The following is a 21,211-nucleotide window of genomic DNA, read 5'->3' as shown; positions in this document are numbered from 1 at the left end:
GAAAATCTACTTTTCTGGCCAAATTCACAAGCCATATATACTGTACTCTCAGCACGCCAAGGAGCTCGAATAGGGAATTGGGCTCAGTTTCAGTAACATCCCTCTCAAAAGGGTTCGTAAGAGCATGCTGGACCAGGACAGAGCCCATCTTGCCCAGCATCCTGTTTGTTTTTAAATATACGTATACCGGATTTTTTGCTCTATAAGACGCACCAGACCACAAGACACACCTAGTTTTTGGAGGAGGAAAACAAGAAAAAAAATATTCTGAATCTCAGAAGCCAGAACAGCAAGAGGGATCGCTGCACAGCGAAAGCAGCGATCCCTCTTGCTGTTCTGACTTCTGGGATAGCTGCGCAGCCTGCATTCGCTCCATAAGACGCACACACATTTCCCCTTACTTTTTAGGAGGGAAAAAGAGTCTTATAGAGCACCTTGGTTGTCGAACAAAATCCATCCTGGAACTCCATTTGACTTCTGAAAACGTTGGACAACCAAGGCTCAGCTTCTGATTGGCTGCAGGAGCTTCCTGCACACAACCGTTAGCCTCGGAACCCCATCGGACACAAACCAGAACACTAACAAAATGATCAAGTTACATGGCATTCAGGATCCAAGGTATTACAAATAGGTTAATAGCAACATCTACAGCTATCTATTGGGATGCAGGTAGCGCTGTGGGTTAAAACCACAGAGCCTAGGACTTGCTGATCAGAAAGTTGGCGGTTCGAATCCCCATGACGGGGTGAGCTCCCGTTGTTCAGTCCCTGTTCCTGCCAACCTAGCAGTTCAAAAGCACATCAAAGTGCAAGTAGATAAATAGGTACCGCTCCGGTGGGAAGGTAAACAGCGTTTCTGTGCGCTGCTCTGGTTCGCCAGAAGCAGCTTAGTCATGCTGGCCACATGACCCAGAAGCTGTACGCCAGCTCCCTCGGCCAATAAAGCGAGATGAGCGTCACACCCCCAGAGTCGGTCACGACTGGACCTAATGGTCAGGGGTCCCTTTACCTTTACATCTTTTTTTTTTTTAAAAAAAAAGGTAACATCGACTAATTATTTTGGAAAAACCTTTTCTGAATTAGGCTAAATGGATTCAGGACTTTGGCCCAATAAGAGCTTGATTGGTTATTGGTTCTTTGCTAGAGTGTTTAGCTTCGTGGGAAGTTATCTCAGGCTATAATACTCTCTACCCATCCTGAATGGTTGTCCCTGATGAATTGCAGAAGGAGAAAGATAGCTACTTACAGTGACAGGCAGAGGAATCTCCAGGAAGGCAATGGTGATGTAGGCAGACAGAGTGACCTCATCATCAATCCCGCCCTGTAAGAAAAAAGATGGGAATTGCTCAGCCCCCATGTGGTACAGGAAAGCCCTTTGCCATCTCCAGGGAACTCCCCGCACCCCAAGATCAATCTGTTGTTGTTGTTTAGTCGTTTAGTCGTGTCCGACTCTTCGTGACCCCCTGGACCAGAGCACGCCAGGCACTCCTGTCTTCCACTGCCTCCCGCAGTTTAGTCAAACTCATGCTGGTAGCTTCGAGAACACTGTCCAACCATCTCATCCTCTGTCGTCCCCTTCTCCTTGTGCCCTCCATCTTTCCCAACATCAGGGTCTTTTCCAGGGAGTCCTCTCTTCTCATGAGGTGGCCAACGTATTGGAGCCTCAGCTTCAGGATCTGTCCTTCCAGTGAGCAATCAGGCCTGATTTCCTTAAGAATGGAGAGGTTTGATCTTCTTGCAGTCCATGGGACTCTCAAGAGTCTCCTCCAGCACCATAATTCAAAAGCATCAGTTCTTCAGCGAGATCAATCTACTACTCTCCAAATATTATTCATTATTGATTGCTGAATTTTATATCCCACCCTTCCTCTTCCGATAGATTTATTGCTTTATTGTTTGGCGCCCAGCCACGCTTCCCCCGCGGGCCTCTGCAGCTTCTGTTTACGCAGTGTGGCTTTGGAGCGGTCGTAAAGCAATTAGCAGAATTACACAGCGTCTGTGTGTCGAAAGGGCAGTAAATAAGTCCAGACGTTTCTTCTATCCTAATATCTCTTTATTGGGAACAAAATAGCGTATTTACAAACTCCAACTTCCATCTGATTCAAGCTGCATTTTCTCTGCGTCCTTCTCTCTCAGCTTGCAGCGACTCAACAACCTGCTTTCGCTTTCCACTCAGCTCACAGCATTCCAAGCTGCTTTCGTCACATCCTGGCGTACTTCCCTTGTACACGCCTCCTCTCAGGCTCGAGGCACAGAAGGTTAACCCTTCACTACACCCAACACCCCGTCTTGTCTCACGCCTGAGGGGAGAAGCGACCCTTGGTCGTCCCAAACCCAGACCTTCGCAAAACTCCCCATGTCTTGGGAAGGTGAGTGGCTTTGTGAACCCATCAGCTAGGTTCTTGGCAGAGGGACAATACTTCAGCGCAACTAATCCCTCCTGAACACTCTGGCACACATTCTGAAAGCGAATGTCTAGGTGTTTAGTTCTAGCCTTGAACTGACCTGACTCTGCCAAACACAGGCATGGTTGATTGTCCTCGAAAACACGTATCGGCAGACAATCCACTTCGCAGAGTTCCTGCACCAAGCAAGCATAGAACTCTATTTCTCTGCACACCTCTGAAAGAGCACTGAACTCAGCCTCAGTGGATGCGAGCGCTATAAAACTTTGTTCTTGGACCTCCATCCAACTACTGAGTTCCCAAACTTCACCACTAGGCCAGACACAGACTTGCAATCCTCAAGATTAGCCCAATCCGAGTCCACAAAGCAAGTCAGTTTGACTTCTCCTTGTGCTGGCAACCTAAGACAAAAGTCTTTGGTTTCCTGCAAATACTTCAGAACTCTCTTGATGCCATTCCAGGCTTGCACACTAGGGTTTGAAGCTTCCCTGCTGAGCAGATTGACAGCAAACGCTATATCAGGTCTGCTCCACTGGGATAAGTACAACAAACTCCCTAGGGCTGACTGAAACACTTCAGTATTTTCGAACGCAGCGCATTCTACTTGCTGGCTGTCCTTCACAAAACTAGTCTCCATAGGACTTCTCACTCTTGCACAATCACTCATCCTCATTTTCTGAAGCAATTGCTCGATTTTGCCTTTCTGGCTCAGCAAGAAGCTTCCATCCTGTGCACACTCAACACTGACACCTAGATAGGTTTTTAAAAGATAAGCAGAGGCTTGACAACCATATGTCAGGAGTGCTCTGATGGTGTTTCCTGCTTGGCAGGGGGTTGGACTCGATGGCCCTTGTAGTCTCTTCCAACTCTATGATTCTATGATTCTATGAAAAGATACACTTGAGAGAGGAAGCAGGGAAAGGAGAAAGAACCCACTTTCCTCAGAAGGCACAGTGTCTTGCACTGAGCACTGATTTATTTTTATTTTTATTATTTGCTGTGGCAGAAGCTAAGCTGCACCAGAACTGTTGGAATGCTAAGTTGCAAGATTGTCACTCCAGCAATATCTAGAGCAATCCCCACCCTGAAGGCTCAGGACCAAAAACGGAAATAAAACTCAGCAAAACAGAACAAGTTTCTCCAACTTAACCCCAAGTCCCATTGGCCAACCCAAACAAGCTGAGATGTTTTGCCCTATGATTGTGCTGATGTTTCACCATAGAGTCTCCCTCCAACCCTCTGTACCTTCAGGGCGTTGTTGAGGAGGGTCCCGGTGCTATGGAAGCAGCCGTTCTCTTTCTGCCTGGAAGCCAGAAAGGCCTGAGCGCCGTTGATGTGCTTCTCTTCCACGAAGATGATGGACTTGGTCCGGGCAAAGGATACAAGTGTAAATGCTGTCAGCCTGAAAGTGAGCCCAGAGCAGAGTCGATCAAAGCAAGCAAACAAAACCTGTTGCACAAACTGCAGTATGCTTTTTTGTTCTTAATAATAATAATAATAATTTATACCCCACACATCTGGCTGGGCTTCCCCAGCCACTCTGGGCAGTTTCCAACAAAGTATTAAAATACAGTCATACCTTGGGTTACAGACACTTCAGGTTGCGTTTTTTCAGGTTACGGACCACTGAAACCTAGAACGGGTTACTTCCGGGTTTCAGCAGTTGCGCATGCGCAGAAGCGCTGAATCACAACCCATGTGTGCACAGATGCACAGATGCAGGTTGCGAAAGCTGTGGGTTGTGAACATGCATCCTGCACGGATCACGTTTGCAACCCGAGTGTCCACTGTACAGTGGTCTGTTAAACATTAAAAGCTTCCCTAAACAGGGCTGCCTTCAGATGTCTTCTAAAAGTCTGGTAGTTGTTCTTCTCTTTGACATCTGGTGGGAGGGCGTTCCACAGGGCGGGCGCCACCACCGAGAAGGCCCTCTGCCTTGTTCCCTGTAACCTCACTTCTCGCAGTGAGGGAACAGCCAGAAGGTCCTCGGAGCTGGACCTCAGAGTCCGGGCTGAACGATGGGGTGGAGACGCTCCTTCAGGTATACTGGACCGAGGCCGTTTAGGGCTTTAAAGGTCAGCACCAACACTTTGAACTGTACTCGGAAACGTACTGGGAGCCAGTATAGATGCATACCGTTTAAAGAAGCATAGAGTTGGAAGGGACCCCCAGGGTCATCTAGTCCAACCCCCTTCAATGCAGCAATCTCAGTTAAAGCATCCATGACAGGTAGCCATCTAACCTCTGCTTTGAAACCTCCTATGAAAGAGGTCTCACCACCTTTGGAGGGAATCCATTCCACTGTCCAACAGCTCTTACTGTCATAAAGTTTTAGCTAGTGTTTAGTCAGTGTTTCTTGGGACTTGAAGCCCTTGGTTTGAGTCCTACCCTCCAGAGCACAATAAAACGAGCTTGCATATTTGAAGATGGCTATCCTGTCTCCTCTCAGTTTCCTTTTTCCAGGCTAAACATACCAAACTCCCTCAAGCGTTCCTCATAAGGGTTGGTTTCTAGACTGCTTATCCTCTTGGTCACCCTTCTTGTGAGCTCTGCCTGACCAAACTAAGCCTCCTGATATACCGTATTTTTCACTCCATAAGACTCACTTTTTTCTTCTTAAAAAGTAAGGGGAAATGTCTGTGCGTCTTATGGAGCGAATGCGTGGTCCTTGGAGCCAAATTGCCATGGGGAGAAAAGCAGATCATGCTTTTTTTTTTTTGAAAGAGGGAAGTGGGTGTTGAAACAAAGCCGCTGATCGGCAAGCGATCGGGAGTGAGATAAGGGGCGCTAGCAATAAAGGAGGCTGCCTGGGAGGGGGGAGGTAAAGACAGCGAACTGGCAAGGAGAGGAGACAGAAAGACTAAAGCAATGAGGAGAGAAATTAGAAGAAAGGGAGGAGCAAAAAACTGCTCCAGCTAAGGAAAAGACACTAAGACAAACGAGAGGGAAGGGGGTGTTGAAAGGAAACAGCTGATGGGTAAGCAAGCGGGAGGGAGATAAGGGAGGCTAGCAATAAAGGGGGCTGCCTGGGAGGGGGGAGGTAAAAGCCCATGGATCCTCAGGATTTTTGCATTGGGTCACCCCAAATTCACCATCAGATCAGATAGCATGTCCATGGCTACAGCCTGCACCAAAAAAACCACGCACCCACTGTTTTGTGGGGCCACAATGGCACAAATATGATTACAAAGCACGGATCTACATGGATCCTCATGATTTTTGCATTGGGTCACCCCAAATTCACCATCAGATCACATGTCTGTGGCCACAGCATGAACCACAAAAATCATACATCCACTGTTTCGTTCAGAATATATTTTTTTCTTGTTTTCCTCCTCTAAAAACTAGGTGCGTCTTATGGTCGGGTGCATCTTATGGAGCGAAAAATATGGTATATTGCACTCTTTGATCAGAATCGAATGCACACTTCCAGAGTTAACTCAAAATACATTACAGTGGTACCTCTAGTTGCAGACTCGATCTGTTCTGGGGTGCTGTTTGCACCCCAAAAAGTCCACAACTGGAGCGCCGCTTCTGCGCGTGAGCACACAGCAAACCCGGAAGTAAACAGTTCTGGGTTTGACACATTCGTAACCCGAAAAGATGCAACATGAAGCGGATGCAACACAACTTATGACTGTACCTCTGGTAAATGAACCACTAGAGGGCCATGAATATTTGTGTCCAGGGCTTTTTACACTTGTCTACCCATGTACTATCTGAAACCCAAGGTTGCCGGATGTGATTCCCCCTTCCACAGCTTTCCTACCTCACTACTGCAACTTTTCAGACATCCTGCCAAATCTCACCACACACACACACACACACACCACTGAAATTATGACTCTGGCACTGTCAATCTCACCAGGTGTTTCCTGGCTCCCAGTTATTTTGTCCAAAGGTGCTGAAGGAGCCATCAGAGTGCTTGTAGTTCAGCTGCTGCTGGTAGCCTAAAATGGAAGGCGAAATTTTAATTTCATCTGTCCAAATACCTTTGCATCTCACCCTAACTTCAACGGAGGTGTCTCGTTGGGAAGGAAGTGGCAAGGCAACATATTGCTTAATAAAAGTCTTGCGCACTGTTCGAAAGGTCAGGTTTCATGGTTTTCTTTTTCACTCCCCTTTACGCTTATTTGACTTCAAAGGATGCCCTGAATTCACAGCCCCCATGGTGAATCTGGCCCCTAGAAATGAAACGACTAATGCTGTAGTTGAAAATGGATGGGTGCTGTTAGTTTTGGGTTTTTTCTTTTTTCTTCTTCCAGTTTTATTATCTTCAGTACTCTACATTTTCACAACGGATTGCATTTTCTTTAAGTCACCTGCCTCGCAAGGTTATTGTGAGGGTAAAGCATGAAAGAGGAAGCACACCACCTTGAGCTCCTTTGAGGAAAGGTGGGATATAAAAATAAATGAATAACTGTCAGGGACCATGCTGAGGAGGGCTGCATAGATTTGGAACAGTGGTTTGCAGAGGGACATACTTCAGAAGGCAGAAGCTGGGAAGTACTGGCTGGGGAACAGCTAGGAGGAGGAGAATCGGGAGGGAGGGAGTTAACAGACTCACTGTCGCTGGAAAGCATTCATCTGCTCAGCCCAAGGTCAAGAAGAGCAGATAAGGTGTCAGCACAGAAAGCACAGTGGTTGCGGGATCAGGTTACAAGACGTGGTAGTGACATGGGTGACTAAGGAGGAAGTGGGTGGAAACCTTAATTGGGAGCACCTTCATTCCTAAGAAATGGATTTTTTGTTCTCTCGCTGTGATCAGCAAAGTTCTAACTGGTAAAAAGACTCCTTTCCCTTTGTTCTGCTTATCTGCTGCCAAAGCTGGGAGAATAACCCTTCAAATAAATGAATGAATAACCCTTCAAAGTTAGCACTTATCTGAATTTTGGAATGTAGTTCACCAATCAATGTTTGCAGAAATGCATTATATTTTAATTCCTAGAATTACTACATAATTGTTAATCATATAATTAATTATAAAAATGCTGCTTTGAGTCCTGCCAGGGAAAGGAGAGAGAGAGAGAGAGAGAGAGAAAGAGAGAGAGAGAGAGCATAAAAATAAGCTATTATTGAAAGCCTCATACAAAAAATGCATTGTATTCAGGGAAATTGATTGCAAAAAAATGCATGCAGTAGTCAAAACTGCCTATAGGTATATTATTTAGAGCAGCGGTTCTCAACTTGTGGGTCCCCAGATGTTGTTGGACTACAACTCCCATCATCCCTGAGCTCTGGACTTGCTAGATGGGAGTTGTAGTTCAACAACATCTGGGGACCCACAGGTTGAGAAAGGCTGATTTAGAGGCATTCACATGAAAACACTGACAATTTTTTAAGGATGAGCGAGAGAGTGCAAATTGTTGTAAAACATACAGAACTGAATTTTAGATTGGGAAAATGAGAAAGTGACAGAAGCTGCCAGATACTTCATTCCCTGCCCACCCCAAAGCTCCAAGGAAGACAACAAGAGTAGAATTTTTCCCGCACAGCTACGAGTCTTTCTCACCAGCCACTAAGTATCCGATGGCCTTGGACTTGACCTCTTCCGTCAGCTGCCCTGTGTTATTCAGGTACTGCAGGATGTAGATGTTGGGGACAAAGCGGGCCATGTTCTGTTCCCCACAGCCGTAGGGCAGCTGGAGAAGCTGGTGGAGGTTCTCTATGGCTGTTCCCATGATGTCTCCTGGGATGTGGTACGAGAAGGAGAAAAAGTGAGGGGGGGGGGGAGAGAGAGAAAAATATCAGGCCACATTTTGGAGCTTTGGTGAGCATTTCCTTGAGTGGCATTTTAGGCATTGGGTAGGCAAAGTCTTGGTCAGATTGGAGCTTGTAGCCTCTGCCTGCCCCTCTGAAAAAGCAGTTATCCCATTAAAGGGATCTAGGAGAGATGCTTCTGTCTTGGCGTCCAGAAGGGGACTAGGGCCACAGCACTCCCCAGGTGCAACCCAGGGGGGTGGGGTTATTCCTCGATGTAGGTCAGGAACTCCCTCACTTATGGTTCATCCCAAATTTAAGTCCTTCCAGCAGGCTGGTCAGAAGTGGGTGCCTATACCAAACCTCTTACACCTGTAGTCGATAAAATTGTGCCCTGATTTGACTGCCGTGTCTCGTTATTCACTTAATTCAGGCAGTCCATAGGGCAGGGGTGTGCTTGGGCGTGCAAGGAGAGGAGACAGAAGATCCAGGCACCGTTTGGAATTGGGAAGAAAGCTACGTTTCCGAGCATAATTCAAAGCGTTGTGTTGACCTTTAAAGCCCTAAACGGCCTCAGCCCAGTATACCTGAAGGAGCGTCTCCACCCCCATCGTTCTGCCCGGACGCTGAGGTCCAGCACCAAGGGCCTTCTGGCGGTTCCCTCACTGCGTGAAGCAACGCTACAGGGAACCAGGCAGAGGGCCTTCTCGGTAGTGGCGCCCGCCCTGTGGAACGCCCTCCCATCAGAAAGATAAACAACTACCTGACATTTAGAAGACATCTGAAGGCAGACCTGCTCAGGGAAGTTTTTAATGTGTGACATTTTAATGTATTTTTAATCTTTGTTGGAAGCCGCCCAGAGTGGCTGGGGAAACCCAGCCAGATGGGCAGGGTACAAATAATAAATTGTTGTTGTTGTTGTTGTTGACTAGCAAGTGGAATTGTGCAGAGAGCTCCCATCCAGGCTTCCATCAAGCCCCTTTTCAATACACTCCACTCCATTTGCCACCCACCACTCCCCCCCCATTTCTCCTACCCGCCTACCCACCCTAACAGACAATCAGGGTGCCTCCAGTCTGTCTCTTCATTGAACACCCACATGTAGATTTGATTTCAGGGAGGTTAGGTGATCTTCGCCATTTGTTCTGATTTGTTTTCGGGGAGGTTAGATTATGCTGCATCAAAGCAGTTGTCATCCCGTGCTTTCCAGTGCTTCACTTTTATTTATCGCAAATAAGTCTGATCTTTTGGGGAACTAGGTTTGCTGCACATGAGACCTACCAATCACCTATAATTGCGCCGCAACCTGAATTTGAAGGTAAGTGTTTGAACCCCACCAGAAACTAGTATAGAGGCACCCTCAGTGTTACACAACCTTTGAGCATGCTCAGTCCTCCTTGGGCCTGTTTTTTTTTTGGGGGGGGGGGAGTTACAAGAGTAACCGGAGCCCTAGCATGGGCCCCTCCAAGGTTGCCCCACTTACCCAGTGCACAGACTGAAGCCCTGGCTGAGCCCTCCACCACATTGGCTGGCAGCGCTAAAGCTATAGGTGCTGATGATTGTGACTTTTCTGCAAGCAGGAGAGAAAGAGAGAGTTTTGATCATGCCTTTGCCCATCAATCTCATGGGCAGCTTCTGAAAGACCAGGAAATGCCCCTTACAGATGCTCCAGCTCCTTCCTCTTCAATGAAGTATCCAGCTGATCGGGATAGGAGGCCGTGTGAAGTATAACTGGTTTAATTGACACAGAAATGAAAAATGGCTACATGTATATTGCTGAAGGTTTAACATGGAGATTTTCCATAGGGCTCTAGTAAAGCCAAGGAGAGCACTCTGAGCTCTTGCGGAGTAGATAATTAACTAACTGATTGTTGTTCTCTGGTAGCTAACATGTGAGTGTTGTAACTTTAGATCATGTGATGATGGTATTGGGTTGCAAACATCCGTTTTGAAGGGAGTTGCCTTTGTGTCTTTTCTCTCAAGGCTTTGTGAAGTAAGGATGTGTAAAAACCCCTCTCTGACTGAGAGAAAAACAGCTCCAGGCAAAAAATGGATGCTGTGGGAAGAGAAAGACCTCTGCTTCTAGGTCTGTTTGAATTATTGTATATTTTGTAAGATGCAGAACCTGTGCTGGACAGCACAAGACATTGTATGGATAATTTGCTTGTAGTTTTGATGCCTATGTTCTGTTTCTGAAGATTTCGGAAAGTAAAAAAAATTAAAAATGTTCTTATGGGCCTGGACAATGATTTCTTCCAAAAGGAGTCACAGTATTAATATCTGCAACAGGTTGTAGATCAGCTTCGCCATTGTCATCCCACCAAGAGTGTGAGCTTTCTGCAGAAGGCCCTACCACCAGGTACTTACCAGCTGGACACAACAGGCTGCTGAAGACCACGTCTTTCTCAATCCCTTCAGGCTTTGTGGAGACAGAATGGGAAAGGGGAAAGGTTAGAACGAGAGACTCTGAGGAGATAACGAAAATAGTTAATGCCTACCTTGAGAAGGAAATAAGATCTAAATTTGAAGAATAAATGAATGCATTGTGTGAGGGGGAGAGGGGACAGGCCCCATCTACACCATACATCATACACCTTTAAAGAGTCATGGCTTCACCCAAAGGATACCAGAAACTATAGGTTGTTAGGGACTCTGCTGAGAGTTGTGAGGAGTTCTACTCCCCTTGTTGTTGTTTAGTCGTTTAGTCGTGTCCCACTCTTCGTGACCCCCTGGACCAGAGCACGCCAGGCCCTCCTGTTTTCCACTGCCTCCCACAGTTTGGTCAAACTCATGCTGGTAGCTTTGAGAACACTGTCCAACCATCTCGTCCTCTGTCGTCCCCTTCTCCTTGTGCCCTCCATCTTTCCCAACATCAGGGTCTTTTCCAGGGAGTCTTCTCTTCTCATGAGGTGGCCAAAGTATTGGAGCCTCAGCTTCACGATCTGTCCTTCCAGTGAGCACTCTACTCCCCTTGTTGTTGTTGTTGTTGTTGTTGTTGAGTCGTTTAGTCGTGTCCGACACTTCGTAACCCCATGGACCAGAGCACGCCAGGCACCCCTGTCTTCCACTGCCTCCCGCAGCTGGGTCAGACTCATGCTGGTAGCTTCGACAACACTGTCCAACCATCTTGTCCTCTGTCGTCCCCTTCTCCTTGTGACCTCCATCTTTCCCAACATCAGGATCTTTTCCAGGAAGTCTTCTCTTCTCATGAGGTGGCCAAAGTATTGGAGCCTCAGCTTCACGATCTGTCCTTCCAGTGAGCACCCAGGGCTGATTTCCTTAAGAATGGATGCGTTTGATCTTCTTGCAGTCCATGGGACTCTCAAGAGTCTCCTCCAGCACGAGAATTCAAAAGCATCAATTCTTCGGCGATCAGCCTTCTTGATGGTCCGGCTCTCACTTCCATACATCACTACTGGGAAAACCATGTCTTTAACTATACGGACCTTTGTTGGCAAGGTGATGTCTCTGCTTTTTAATATGCTGCTTCATGGATCACTGCCTTGCCGTGGCGAAGGGGCTTGAATAACTCAGAGAAGCTATGAGCTATGCCGTGCAGGGTCACCCAAGATGGACAGGTCATAGTGGAGAGTTTTGACCAAACGTGATCCAGCTGGAGCAGGAACCGGCAAGCCACTCCAGTATCCCTGCCAAGAAAACTCCATGGACAAAGACTATTCCCCTTACAAAGCTACAATTCCCAGACTCTCCTAGGAAAAGGAATTGATTATTAAACCACAATGGGAATTGTAGCCCTGCAAGGGGAATAGGGGTCTCAGCATCCTCTCAGCCTAACCAGCTATAGCTCTTCCAATTATTTGGAGCTGTTTAAAGTGGCATCGTAGCATTTTAAATGTATGGTGTGAATGTGGCCAGGGCCCATTGAAGTTAATGGACATGACCAAACCTGTGTTCATTAACTGCAATAGGTCTTCTCTAATTAGGAGTTAGTTGCGTATAATCCGTTCAATTTAAGGGTTATTTTCAATGATCCATCTGCACAAGGATTTCCCTTTGTGCGATATAATATTCTTCCCCTCTCCTCTCCCAGTGTGCCTGCTAAATCCCCCCAGAGCAGATTTGGGGATGGAGGAGAAGAGGGGGGGGGGAGGGAGAATCTCATTGCACTAATGACTTTCCCATTGCACCTGTGCAACTCTTTAGCTGAACACTGTACTGCCTTAAGCATCAAAAGGAGGTTGCAACCATCATTGCTGAAGAAGAAGAAGAAGAAGAGGAGGAGGAGGAGGAGGAGGAGGAGGAGGAGGAGGAGGAGGAGCAGGAGGAGTTTGGATTTGATATCCCGCTTTATCAGTACCCGAAGGAGTCCCAAAGCGGCTAACATTCTTCTTTCCCTTCCTCCCCCACAACAAACACTCTGTGAGGTGAGTGAAGCTGAGAGACTTCAGAGAAGTGTGACTAGCCCAAGGTCACCCAGCAACTGCATGTGGAGGAGCGGAGACACAAACCCGGTTCACCAGATTACGAGTCTACCGCTCTTAACCACTACACCACACTGGCTGTATGATCATACAATCACAGAGTTGTAGAGTTGGGAGGGACTCTGAGGCTCATCTAGTCCAACCCCCAGCAAGCCAGAATCTCAGCTAAAGCATCCATGGCAGATGGCCATCCAGCCTCTGCTTAAAAACCTCCAGGGAAATCTCCCGAGGCAGCCCATGTGTGCTCTTGGAAGACATGGAGGGTAACCTCCTGAGGTAGGACTTTGCCATCTTTAAGGTGTCGATTTCCCAGCATAAATATGTGCAATTACATGCATGCAAGCCCCCACCATCACCAAGATTAAAGCAGCTCTCCTACCTCCACTAAAACAGATTTGATCACAGTGTCCTGCTGTTCTTGGATATTCGCCACCTCTATTGCATTCCCACAGGGCTGGGCCTTGGCACTGACTGTGAAGTTCACTTCCCCTAGAACAAAAATGTCCATCTTGTCATCCTGCCCTTCTCTCTCTCTCTCTCTCTCTCTCTCTCTCTCTCTCTCTCTCTCTCTCTCTCTTTCTGTAGCCTTTTCTTCTCCTCAAGCCATTTATGGAGCTATTTAGCATCAGCTGTCTTAAAATATTCCCAGGCAACTATTGAAGACTTCCTGATACCAACACTGTTTTAAATGAAAGGGCTGGAGTTGCAGTTTTTTTATTGTTATTATCCATATGTTTTATGAATGTTTTATATATGTAATGAGGGACGCGGGTGGCGCTGTGAGTTAAACCACAGAGCCTAGGACTTGCCGATCAGGAGGTCGGCGGTTCGAATCCCCGCGACAGGGTGAGCTCCTGTTGCTCGGTCCCAGCGCCTGCCAACCTAGCAGTTCGAAAGCACATCAAAGTGCAAGTAGATAAACTCCGGTGGGAAGGTAAATGGCGTTTCCGTGTGCTGCTCTGGTTCGCCAGAAGCGGCTTAGTCATGCTGGCCACATGACCTGGAAGCTGTACGCCGGCTCCCTTGGCCAGTAAAGCGAGATGACTGCCGTAACCCCAGAGTCGGCCACGACTGGGCCTAATGGTCAGGGGTACCTTTACCTTTTATATATGTAATAGTGTTTTAATTCCATTAATGTTTAATTGTTTTTTAATTATTGGGTTTTTTTCTCCTATGTTTTTAACTGTTTCTGTTTTATCTGTATGTCTCCTTGAGTCCCTGTCAGGGAAAAAGGCATAATAATAATAATAATAATAATAATAATAATAATAATTACAATCCCAAAGCAGTTTGCAACAGTATTCATCAGCCATCAAATGCTTGGGTAAACATGAATGTTTTCAAATGTCTCCTGAAAGTTAATAATGATGGCGACAGGAGCACCAGTTGTGGAGGGCAACCCCTGAAAAGACCCTCTTATGGGTCACCACCAACGAGGCAGCCTCCAGGGTGTCCCTAAGCCCTGTCCCCTTGCATAAGAGTGGCCTGAGAACACTGTGTGGCTTGTGGATTATACCTCAAGGATGGATGGCAGCTAACATTTTGAGGATTAATCCTGACAAGACAGAAGTACTGTTTTTGGGGAACAGGGGGCAGGTGGATGTGGAGGACTACCTGGTCCTGAATGGGGTAACTGTGTCCCTGAAGGACCAGGTGCGCAGCCTGGGAGTCATTTTGGACTCACAGCTAGCCATGGAGCCACAGGTCCATTCTGTGCCCAGGGCAGCTGTCTACCAGCTCCATCTGATACACAGGCTGAGACCCTACCTGCCTGCAGACTGTCTCGCCAGAGTGGTGCATGTTCTGGTTATCTCCCGCTTGGACCACTGCAATGCACTCTACGTGGGGCTACCTTTGAAGGTGGCTCAAAAACTACAAATAATCCAGAATGCGACAGCTAGACTGGTGACTAGGAGTGGCTGCCGAGACCATATAACACCGGTCCTGAAAGACCTACATTGGCTCCCAGTATGTTTCTGAGCACAATTCAAAGTGTTGTTGCTGACCTTTAAAGCCCTAAGCAGCCTTTAACCAGTATATCCCCATCGTCCAGCTTGGACACTGAGGTCCAGCACCGAGGGCCTTCTGGCGGTTCCCTCCCTGCGAGATGTGAGGTTACAGGGACCAGGCAGAGGGCCTTCTCAGTGGTGGCACCCGCCCTGTGGAAAGCCCTCCTGTCAGATCTCAAGGAAATAAACAACTATCTGAATTTTAGAAGACATTTGAAGGCAGCCCAGAGTGACTGGGGAAACCCAGCCAGATGGGCGGGGTATGTATATATGTATGTATGTATGTATAAATAAATTATTATTATTATTACAGTGGGACCTTGGGTTACAGACGCTTTGGGTTACAGATGCTTTGGGTTACAAACTCCACTAACCAGGAAGTGGTTGCTCCAGGTTAAGAACTTTGCCCCAGGGATAAGAATGGAAATCGTGTGTCAGCGGTGCAGCGGCAGTGGGAGGGCCCATTAGTGAAAGCACGCCTCAGGTAGTGGTAGTAGTAGTAGTAGTAATAATAATAATAATAATTTATTTATACCCCACCCATCTGGCTGGGCTTCCCTAGTGACTCTGGGCAGATTCCAACCGAATATTAAAAACAATACAGCATCAGACATTAAAAACTTCCCTAAACAGGGCCGCCTTCAGTTGTCTTTTAAAAGTAAAAGAAAAAGAAAAGTAAAAGAAAAGGTTTGTTTCCTTGACATCTGGTGGGAGGGCGTTCCACAGGGCGGGCACCACTACTGAGAAGGCTCTCTGCCTGGTTCCTTATAACCTCACTTCTCGCAGCGAGGGAACCACCAGAAGGCCCTCAGCACTGGATCTCAGAGGTCCGTTAAGAATGGACCTCTGGAACGAATTAAGTTCTTCACCTGAGGTACCACTGTACTCTACTTTAGGCATAATGTCCCCCGCATTCACCTATATCCCTGATCCAAGGTGAAGGAAGATGGTCTTCCTACCACATGATGATGGGACAGGCTTGCTCCTCTTCCTCTCACCCTCACCCTCATCACCACCACCCCATCACCCCGTCCACCAAATTCAAGATGTGAAGCGTTGCTGCTTACCCAGAGACTTGGGCGTCACCAACCAGGAGATGGTTTTCCTCCCATTTTCAGGCAGACAAGAAGGCGCCTCTTCCTCCACAGGGATGGCCTCAAAGTCAGGGGATGGAGCCAGAGACATGATGACCTGTCCATGGACGGAAAGAAGTTACGGTGGGAAAGAAGTCACGGTGGGAAGGAAGCAGAACACCACAAACAGAATTCAAAGGAGGAGCAGGAAGAGATCAAGTTGACACTCGGAAAGCCATGAGAGGTGTCAGATGACCCATAAGGTCTCAGAGTGGATTACAGCATTATAAATGATATTAGAAAACAATCTGAAACCACTAAGTGCCATAAAAACTAGGTGGGTCCTAAAAGCTGCCCAGGAGCCTAGGCAAAGGGCTGCATCTTCACTGTACTTCAAAAGCTGTACAATGAAGGAGGCAGACGCACCTCTGTGTTTTAGATCTTGAAGGTCATTGTGGCGATCACATAGGGTCCCTGGACATTTAACGGTCTATTGATCCCTGTGCCACCACTGTGCTCGCTTCCCCGCTGCCACCAACCAGTTACTCTCTGGTAAAACACTGAGTCCAGTCAGTTGTTAAAAGTGAACCAAAAAGCAAGTTTATTTTACAAACATTAACAAGTTTATGGTTTCTCAGATAATATTCCTGTCAGTATCTTAACTTTTGTTTCTTTACCGGCCGATACCTTCCTAATACCTTCTGACTGATTATCTCAACTGTTTGACTGACTCCTCTTAACAAATTCTCTCACTCTCTCACACCAGACTAGCCCAATATAACAGATTTGGCTGGCATGCGTATCTGTGGTACGAGAAGGTTAAAGTACATAGAGCTTTCCTAAACCATGTAGTAAGGAAAGCGGTTTATGAAGTATGGGGGAAATATAAAAAATTATTAGGACAAAAGTCACCATGGTGGCTTTCCCCACTGGAGATGATATCTCTGGGTGAAAATTAAACATGAGAAATGACTGGGCATCTTTCAAAGAACTATTAATGGAAGAAGATCATGAGTTGAAACTAAAGAGGTTTGAAGATGTAAGAGGATTACTAACTGATTGCTTACAATACCATCAACTTAATGATATATTTAAGATGGACAAAAAGAAAGGTTTCTTTAGTGAAACCTCTAAATTTAAAAAGGAGCTGATAGAAAATAATAATAAATTACTTTCAAAAATGTATAAATTACTATTAGAATGGGATACGAAAGGCAAACAGGTCAAATCAGTAATGATACACTGGGTGAGGCATTTTGGATATAATATACAATTAGGGATGCGGGTGGCACTGTGGTCTAAACCACAGAGCCTGTGGCTTGCCAATCAGAAGGTTGGCGGTTCGAATCCCTGCGATGTGGTGAGCTCCCGTTGCTCAGTCCCTGCTCCTGCCAACCTAGCAGTTCAAAAGCACATCAAAGTGCAAGTAGATAAATAGGTACCACTCTGGCAGGAAGGTAAACAGTGTTTCCATGTGCTGCTCTGGTTGGCCAGAAGCGGCTTAGTTATGCTGGCCACATGACCCGGAAGCTGTCTACAGACAAACACCGGCTCCCTCTGCCTATAAAGTGAGATAAGCGCGCAACCCAGAGTCGTCCATGACTGGACCTAATGGTCAGGGGTCCCTTTACCTTTACCTATACAATTAGTAGCATGGGATAGGTTATGAAATTGGGATTTAAAGTATACAGCATGCTATTCTTTGAAATAAAGTTATATGAAAATGATGTCTTGATAGTATTTAATTCCTAATAAATTAACAAAAATATATGCTGGAAATGTAAGGAAAAAGAAGCTTTTCTTTTAGGAATTGTAGGTGCCGATATTCCAAGGGACTGGAAGAGACTTTTCATGCATAGGACTACTACTGCCTGGGCGCTATTAGCCCAGAGATGGAAAGAAGGCACAGTCCCTACTAGAGAAGAGTGGCAAATTAAACTGATGGACTATGCAGAAATGGCAAAACTGACTGGATGAATTAAGAATCAGGAAGACGAAAATTTCAAAAAGGAATGGGGAAAATACGTAATTTACCTAAAAAAAATTGTAAACAATCAAAATTATTAGCGGGACTGGAATAACGCTTGCATTCAAATGTTGGACTGTGGTTTTTATCAGAGATTTAATAGAACTGGATTAACAGGGGAGATGCAAGAGAAAAAGTTAACATAAGGACCCACAAAGGGGAGAGGGGAGTCCAAGGGAACTTATGGGAATTGTTTTATTAGTTTGCTTGTTGATTGTTTGTAAAGGAGTGTCTCTACCACCATCGTTCTGTCCAGACACTGAGATCCAGCTCTGAGGGCCTTCTGGTGGTTCCCTCACTGTGAGAAGCCAAGTTACAGGGAACCAGGCAGAGGGTCTTCTCAGTAGTGATGCCCTCCCTGTGGAACGCCCTCCCACCAGATGTCAAAGAGAACAACTACCACCAGACTTTTAGAAGACATCTGAAGGCAGCCCTCTTTAGGGAAGCTTTTAATGTTTAACAGACTACTGTATTTTAATATTTTGTTGGAAGCCACCCAGAGTGGCTGGGGAAGCCCAGCTAGATGGGTGGGGTATACATAAATAATAATAATTATTATTATTTTATTTTTATTATTATTATTATTATTATATTTTAAAAATGTATATTTTTTACAAAAAAAAACCCTCCAGACTACAGCAACAATTATTATTATATATTTTATGCCCACAAGATTCTAATCGTATGCCAAGGAAAGAGGAAAGAGGAAAGAGGGTCCCCCCCCCCCGAAATTGGGAGACAAGTTTGGGGATTCCTCACCTTCATCATGTTTTTCTGGTAGGAGAAGGCAGTGGCCTTCATCATGAATGCTTCACCCCTCACCACAGAGTAGGGCAGGGTGACCTCAGTGAAGAACAACTGGAAGGCGTTGACGGCGGCGACTGGGGCAATGCCAATGCCATGGTCTGACGACAAGCAGAAAGCTCCCACTTGCCATTCGGTGATGGTGTCCGGAATGGTCACAGGCATAGTCACTTCTCCTGGAACGATACCACCCTCCTTCTCTGAGTGACCCAAGAGGACCCCTGTACCTGAGTAATCGCCACTGAAGGACACAGGTGAACAAAAGAGAGGGAGGAGTTAGTGTGGATCACCACAGCACCTTTCAGCAATCAGTTGGGGTGAATGGGAGCCCTCAGTAGCCTCCCTGGAGGGGTTTACCGCTGCAAGAGAGCCAGGGTGCTGTTGGGGGTACCGTGTCAGACTAATGTAGTGGGAATTATAGTACAGTCATACCTCGGGTTAAAGTAGCTTCAGGTTGAGCATTTTCAGGTTGTGTTCCGTGGCGACCCGGAAGTAATGGAATGGGTTACTTCCGGGTTTCGCCGCTCGCGCATGCGCAGATGCTCAAAATGACGTCGCGCGCATGCGCAGAAGTGGCGAATCACGACCCGCAGGCGCGGGTTGCGTTCTGCTCAGGATGCGAACGGGGTTCTGGAACGGATCCCGTTCGCATCCAGAGGTACCACTGTATATGCTTTGATGGAGAACCTATATGAAGTGGGGAGTTTTCTGGTGGAATTCGCCGGAACACAGTTCCACCACCTTTTCTTTGGGAAGGAGGCTCTCAGACCCCGACAGAGCATCACCCCTCCTTCCCTAAGCTGGGCAAACGCTTCCCGGGCTTGAGGAAGGAGGCGTGAGCCCGAATACGTTGGACGGTATGATCCTGCAGTGAAAATAGGCTTGCCCTAGGGTGGCAACATGGGAACGGGCCTGTTCTGCAGTGGCCCCCTGTCTGCGGAATGCTCTCCCCAGGGAGGTTTGTCCGGCACCTTCATTATACACCTTCAAGAGCCAGGCAAAAGCCTTCCTCTTTGGCTGATTGACATATTGATGGTGTCTTAGTAGCTAAAGAACTAGTCTAATAGCTGATTGACATCCAATGTCCTTCTAAAAGGTGTTGGGGAGGGGGTTTCTGTATTTTGATTTTTATGTTGAGGCCTGCGGGTACAGGGCCTGAAAACCTCTTTCCTACGCCCTCTGCCACATCATTTGTCCCCATCTCTCCCCAAGGCTCAAAGAGCGGTTGCTAATGGAAGGCAAGGCTCCACCTACATCTTCCTCACAAACTGAGGGCATGGAGCCGAGCCGAGCCGAGCCGTTTCGGTGCGTCTGCCTGGCTCTCCAGAGACTCGGACCACCGCCGTGCCTGACCGTCCGCTGAGTCCGCTCGCGGCGGTTCCTTCAACAGTAACGGAGCCAGGGAACTCGGGCTCAAAGCCACATTTGGTCGCAGCCAGAATCGGGCGGCCACCCGGACTCTGGTACTGGCCCTTGGTGGTCTGGCAGGGTTTCCAAGCACCCAGCTGATTTAAAAGACTATGTTCACCAGACAAACTGCACATGTAAAGCGGTATGGTGAATAGGGTCAATTAAAATGTTTACCATATTTTTCGCACCATAGGGCGCACTGGACCATAGGGCGCACCCAGTTTTTAGAGGGGGAAATCAAGGGGGGGGGAAATTTTCCCAGCCCCAAAGAGCAGCGTACAGGCTGCGCACAACCTCTCGCTGCCGGAGGGGTTGCGCGCGGCTATGGCACAAGCCAAGGCAGCGAGTGGGATAGATCCCGCTCGCTGTTTTGGGTTCCCCTTTAGCCCCGTGCAGCCTCTCCTTGCCGGGAGACGCTGCGCAGGGCTTTCCTGGCTTTACTGGGAGGTGGGGGGATTCACCCACCTCCCGCAAAACCAGCAGAAGCCGGGCAACTCCTTTAAAGAGATCGCGGCTTCTCCTGGCTTTTCTGGGAGGTGGGAGAAGGGACTGATGCGGCCAGTCAGTCCCTTCTCCCTCCTGTGGAAAAGCCCGCAAGAGCGCACGGAGCTTGTGTGCAGCTCTTGGGGGCTTTTCCCGCCTGCCTCCCCCCTGCATTCGCTCCATAGGATGCACACACATTTTCCCTTGCTTTTTAGGAGGGGAAAAGTGTGTCCTATGGTGCAAAAAATACGGTATGTGCCTTACTGAAACCAATAAGGGTATTGCTGTATATAACGGAACCACTATGGTTGTAACTAATGCCTTATCTCGGTGGGGAGGGGTGTTATGTATTGAAGTTCTCACCCTGGCCACCAGGGGTATTGTGTATATAGTTTTCACTCAGGTCCACATCAGTTAATTTAGGCGGGAAACCCTGGGTTGTTGTTGTCACAATGTTGACAGCCGGCTGCCTATAAAAGCAGGCCGGCTGAGCTGTTTGCCGTTCAGTTCAGCTCCAGCTTACTATAAAGAACCACTTGGAGAAATCTCTGTGTCGTCTGCTTTGTCAACCCACTACTTAATACCACTTACTCCAATACGACCAGTTGCCACAGCCACGTCTCAGGGAAGAAACTCCTGGCAGGCTTCGTAGCTTCAGGGGAATCGAGGAAGACACCACCAGCACCAGCACTACTACTAATATACGCCATCGGCTGGGCATATCTTGATTCATAGCCAGCTTGAGGTTCAAAGGAAGCTAAGAGGAGAGGATATTATTTACATTATTAATTGGTGTCAAAACACATTGCCAGTCTTTCAGGGGGAAATTGCCCACAGCTATCCACTCAAGCTCTGTTCCG

General features: G+C 47.2%; 1 protein-coding gene across 1 annotated transcript in view; it reads right to left on the bottom strand.

Annotated features, from left to right (window-relative positions):
* The window catches only part of LOC309364328 (alpha-2-macroglobulin-like), a 62,035-nt gene that overhangs the window by 13,348 nt on the left and 27,476 nt on the right, over nucleotides 1-21,211 (bottom strand). The window contains exons 18-27 of the mRNA XM_081901308.1: nucleotides 20,943-21,108; nucleotides 18,414-18,699; nucleotides 15,623-15,746; nucleotides 12,926-13,035; nucleotides 10,472-10,523; nucleotides 9,588-9,674; nucleotides 7,917-8,093; nucleotides 6,270-6,354; nucleotides 3,650-3,806; nucleotides 1,246-1,320 (exon numbers count right to left, since the gene is read on the bottom strand). Coding sequence (XP_081757434.1) covers nucleotides 1,246-1,320; nucleotides 3,650-3,806; nucleotides 6,270-6,354; nucleotides 7,917-8,093; nucleotides 9,588-9,674; nucleotides 10,472-10,523; nucleotides 12,926-13,035; nucleotides 15,623-15,746; nucleotides 18,414-18,699; nucleotides 20,943-21,108 — 1,319 coding nt within the window. The remainder of the gene's footprint in view (nucleotides 1-1,245; nucleotides 1,321-3,649; nucleotides 3,807-6,269; nucleotides 6,355-7,916; nucleotides 8,094-9,587; nucleotides 9,675-10,471; nucleotides 10,524-12,925; nucleotides 13,036-15,622; nucleotides 15,747-18,413; nucleotides 18,700-20,942; nucleotides 21,109-21,211) is intronic.

This window comes from Podarcis melisellensis (genome assembly GCF_964234715.1).
Source record: "Podarcis melisellensis genome assembly, chromosome: 2".
In the NCBI taxonomy this organism is placed as follows: Eukaryota; Metazoa; Chordata; class Lepidosauria; order Squamata; family Lacertidae; genus Podarcis; species Podarcis melisellensis.
Note: the sequence above shows the minus strand (reverse complement) of the source record. Positions and strands in the feature narration are given on the sequence as shown.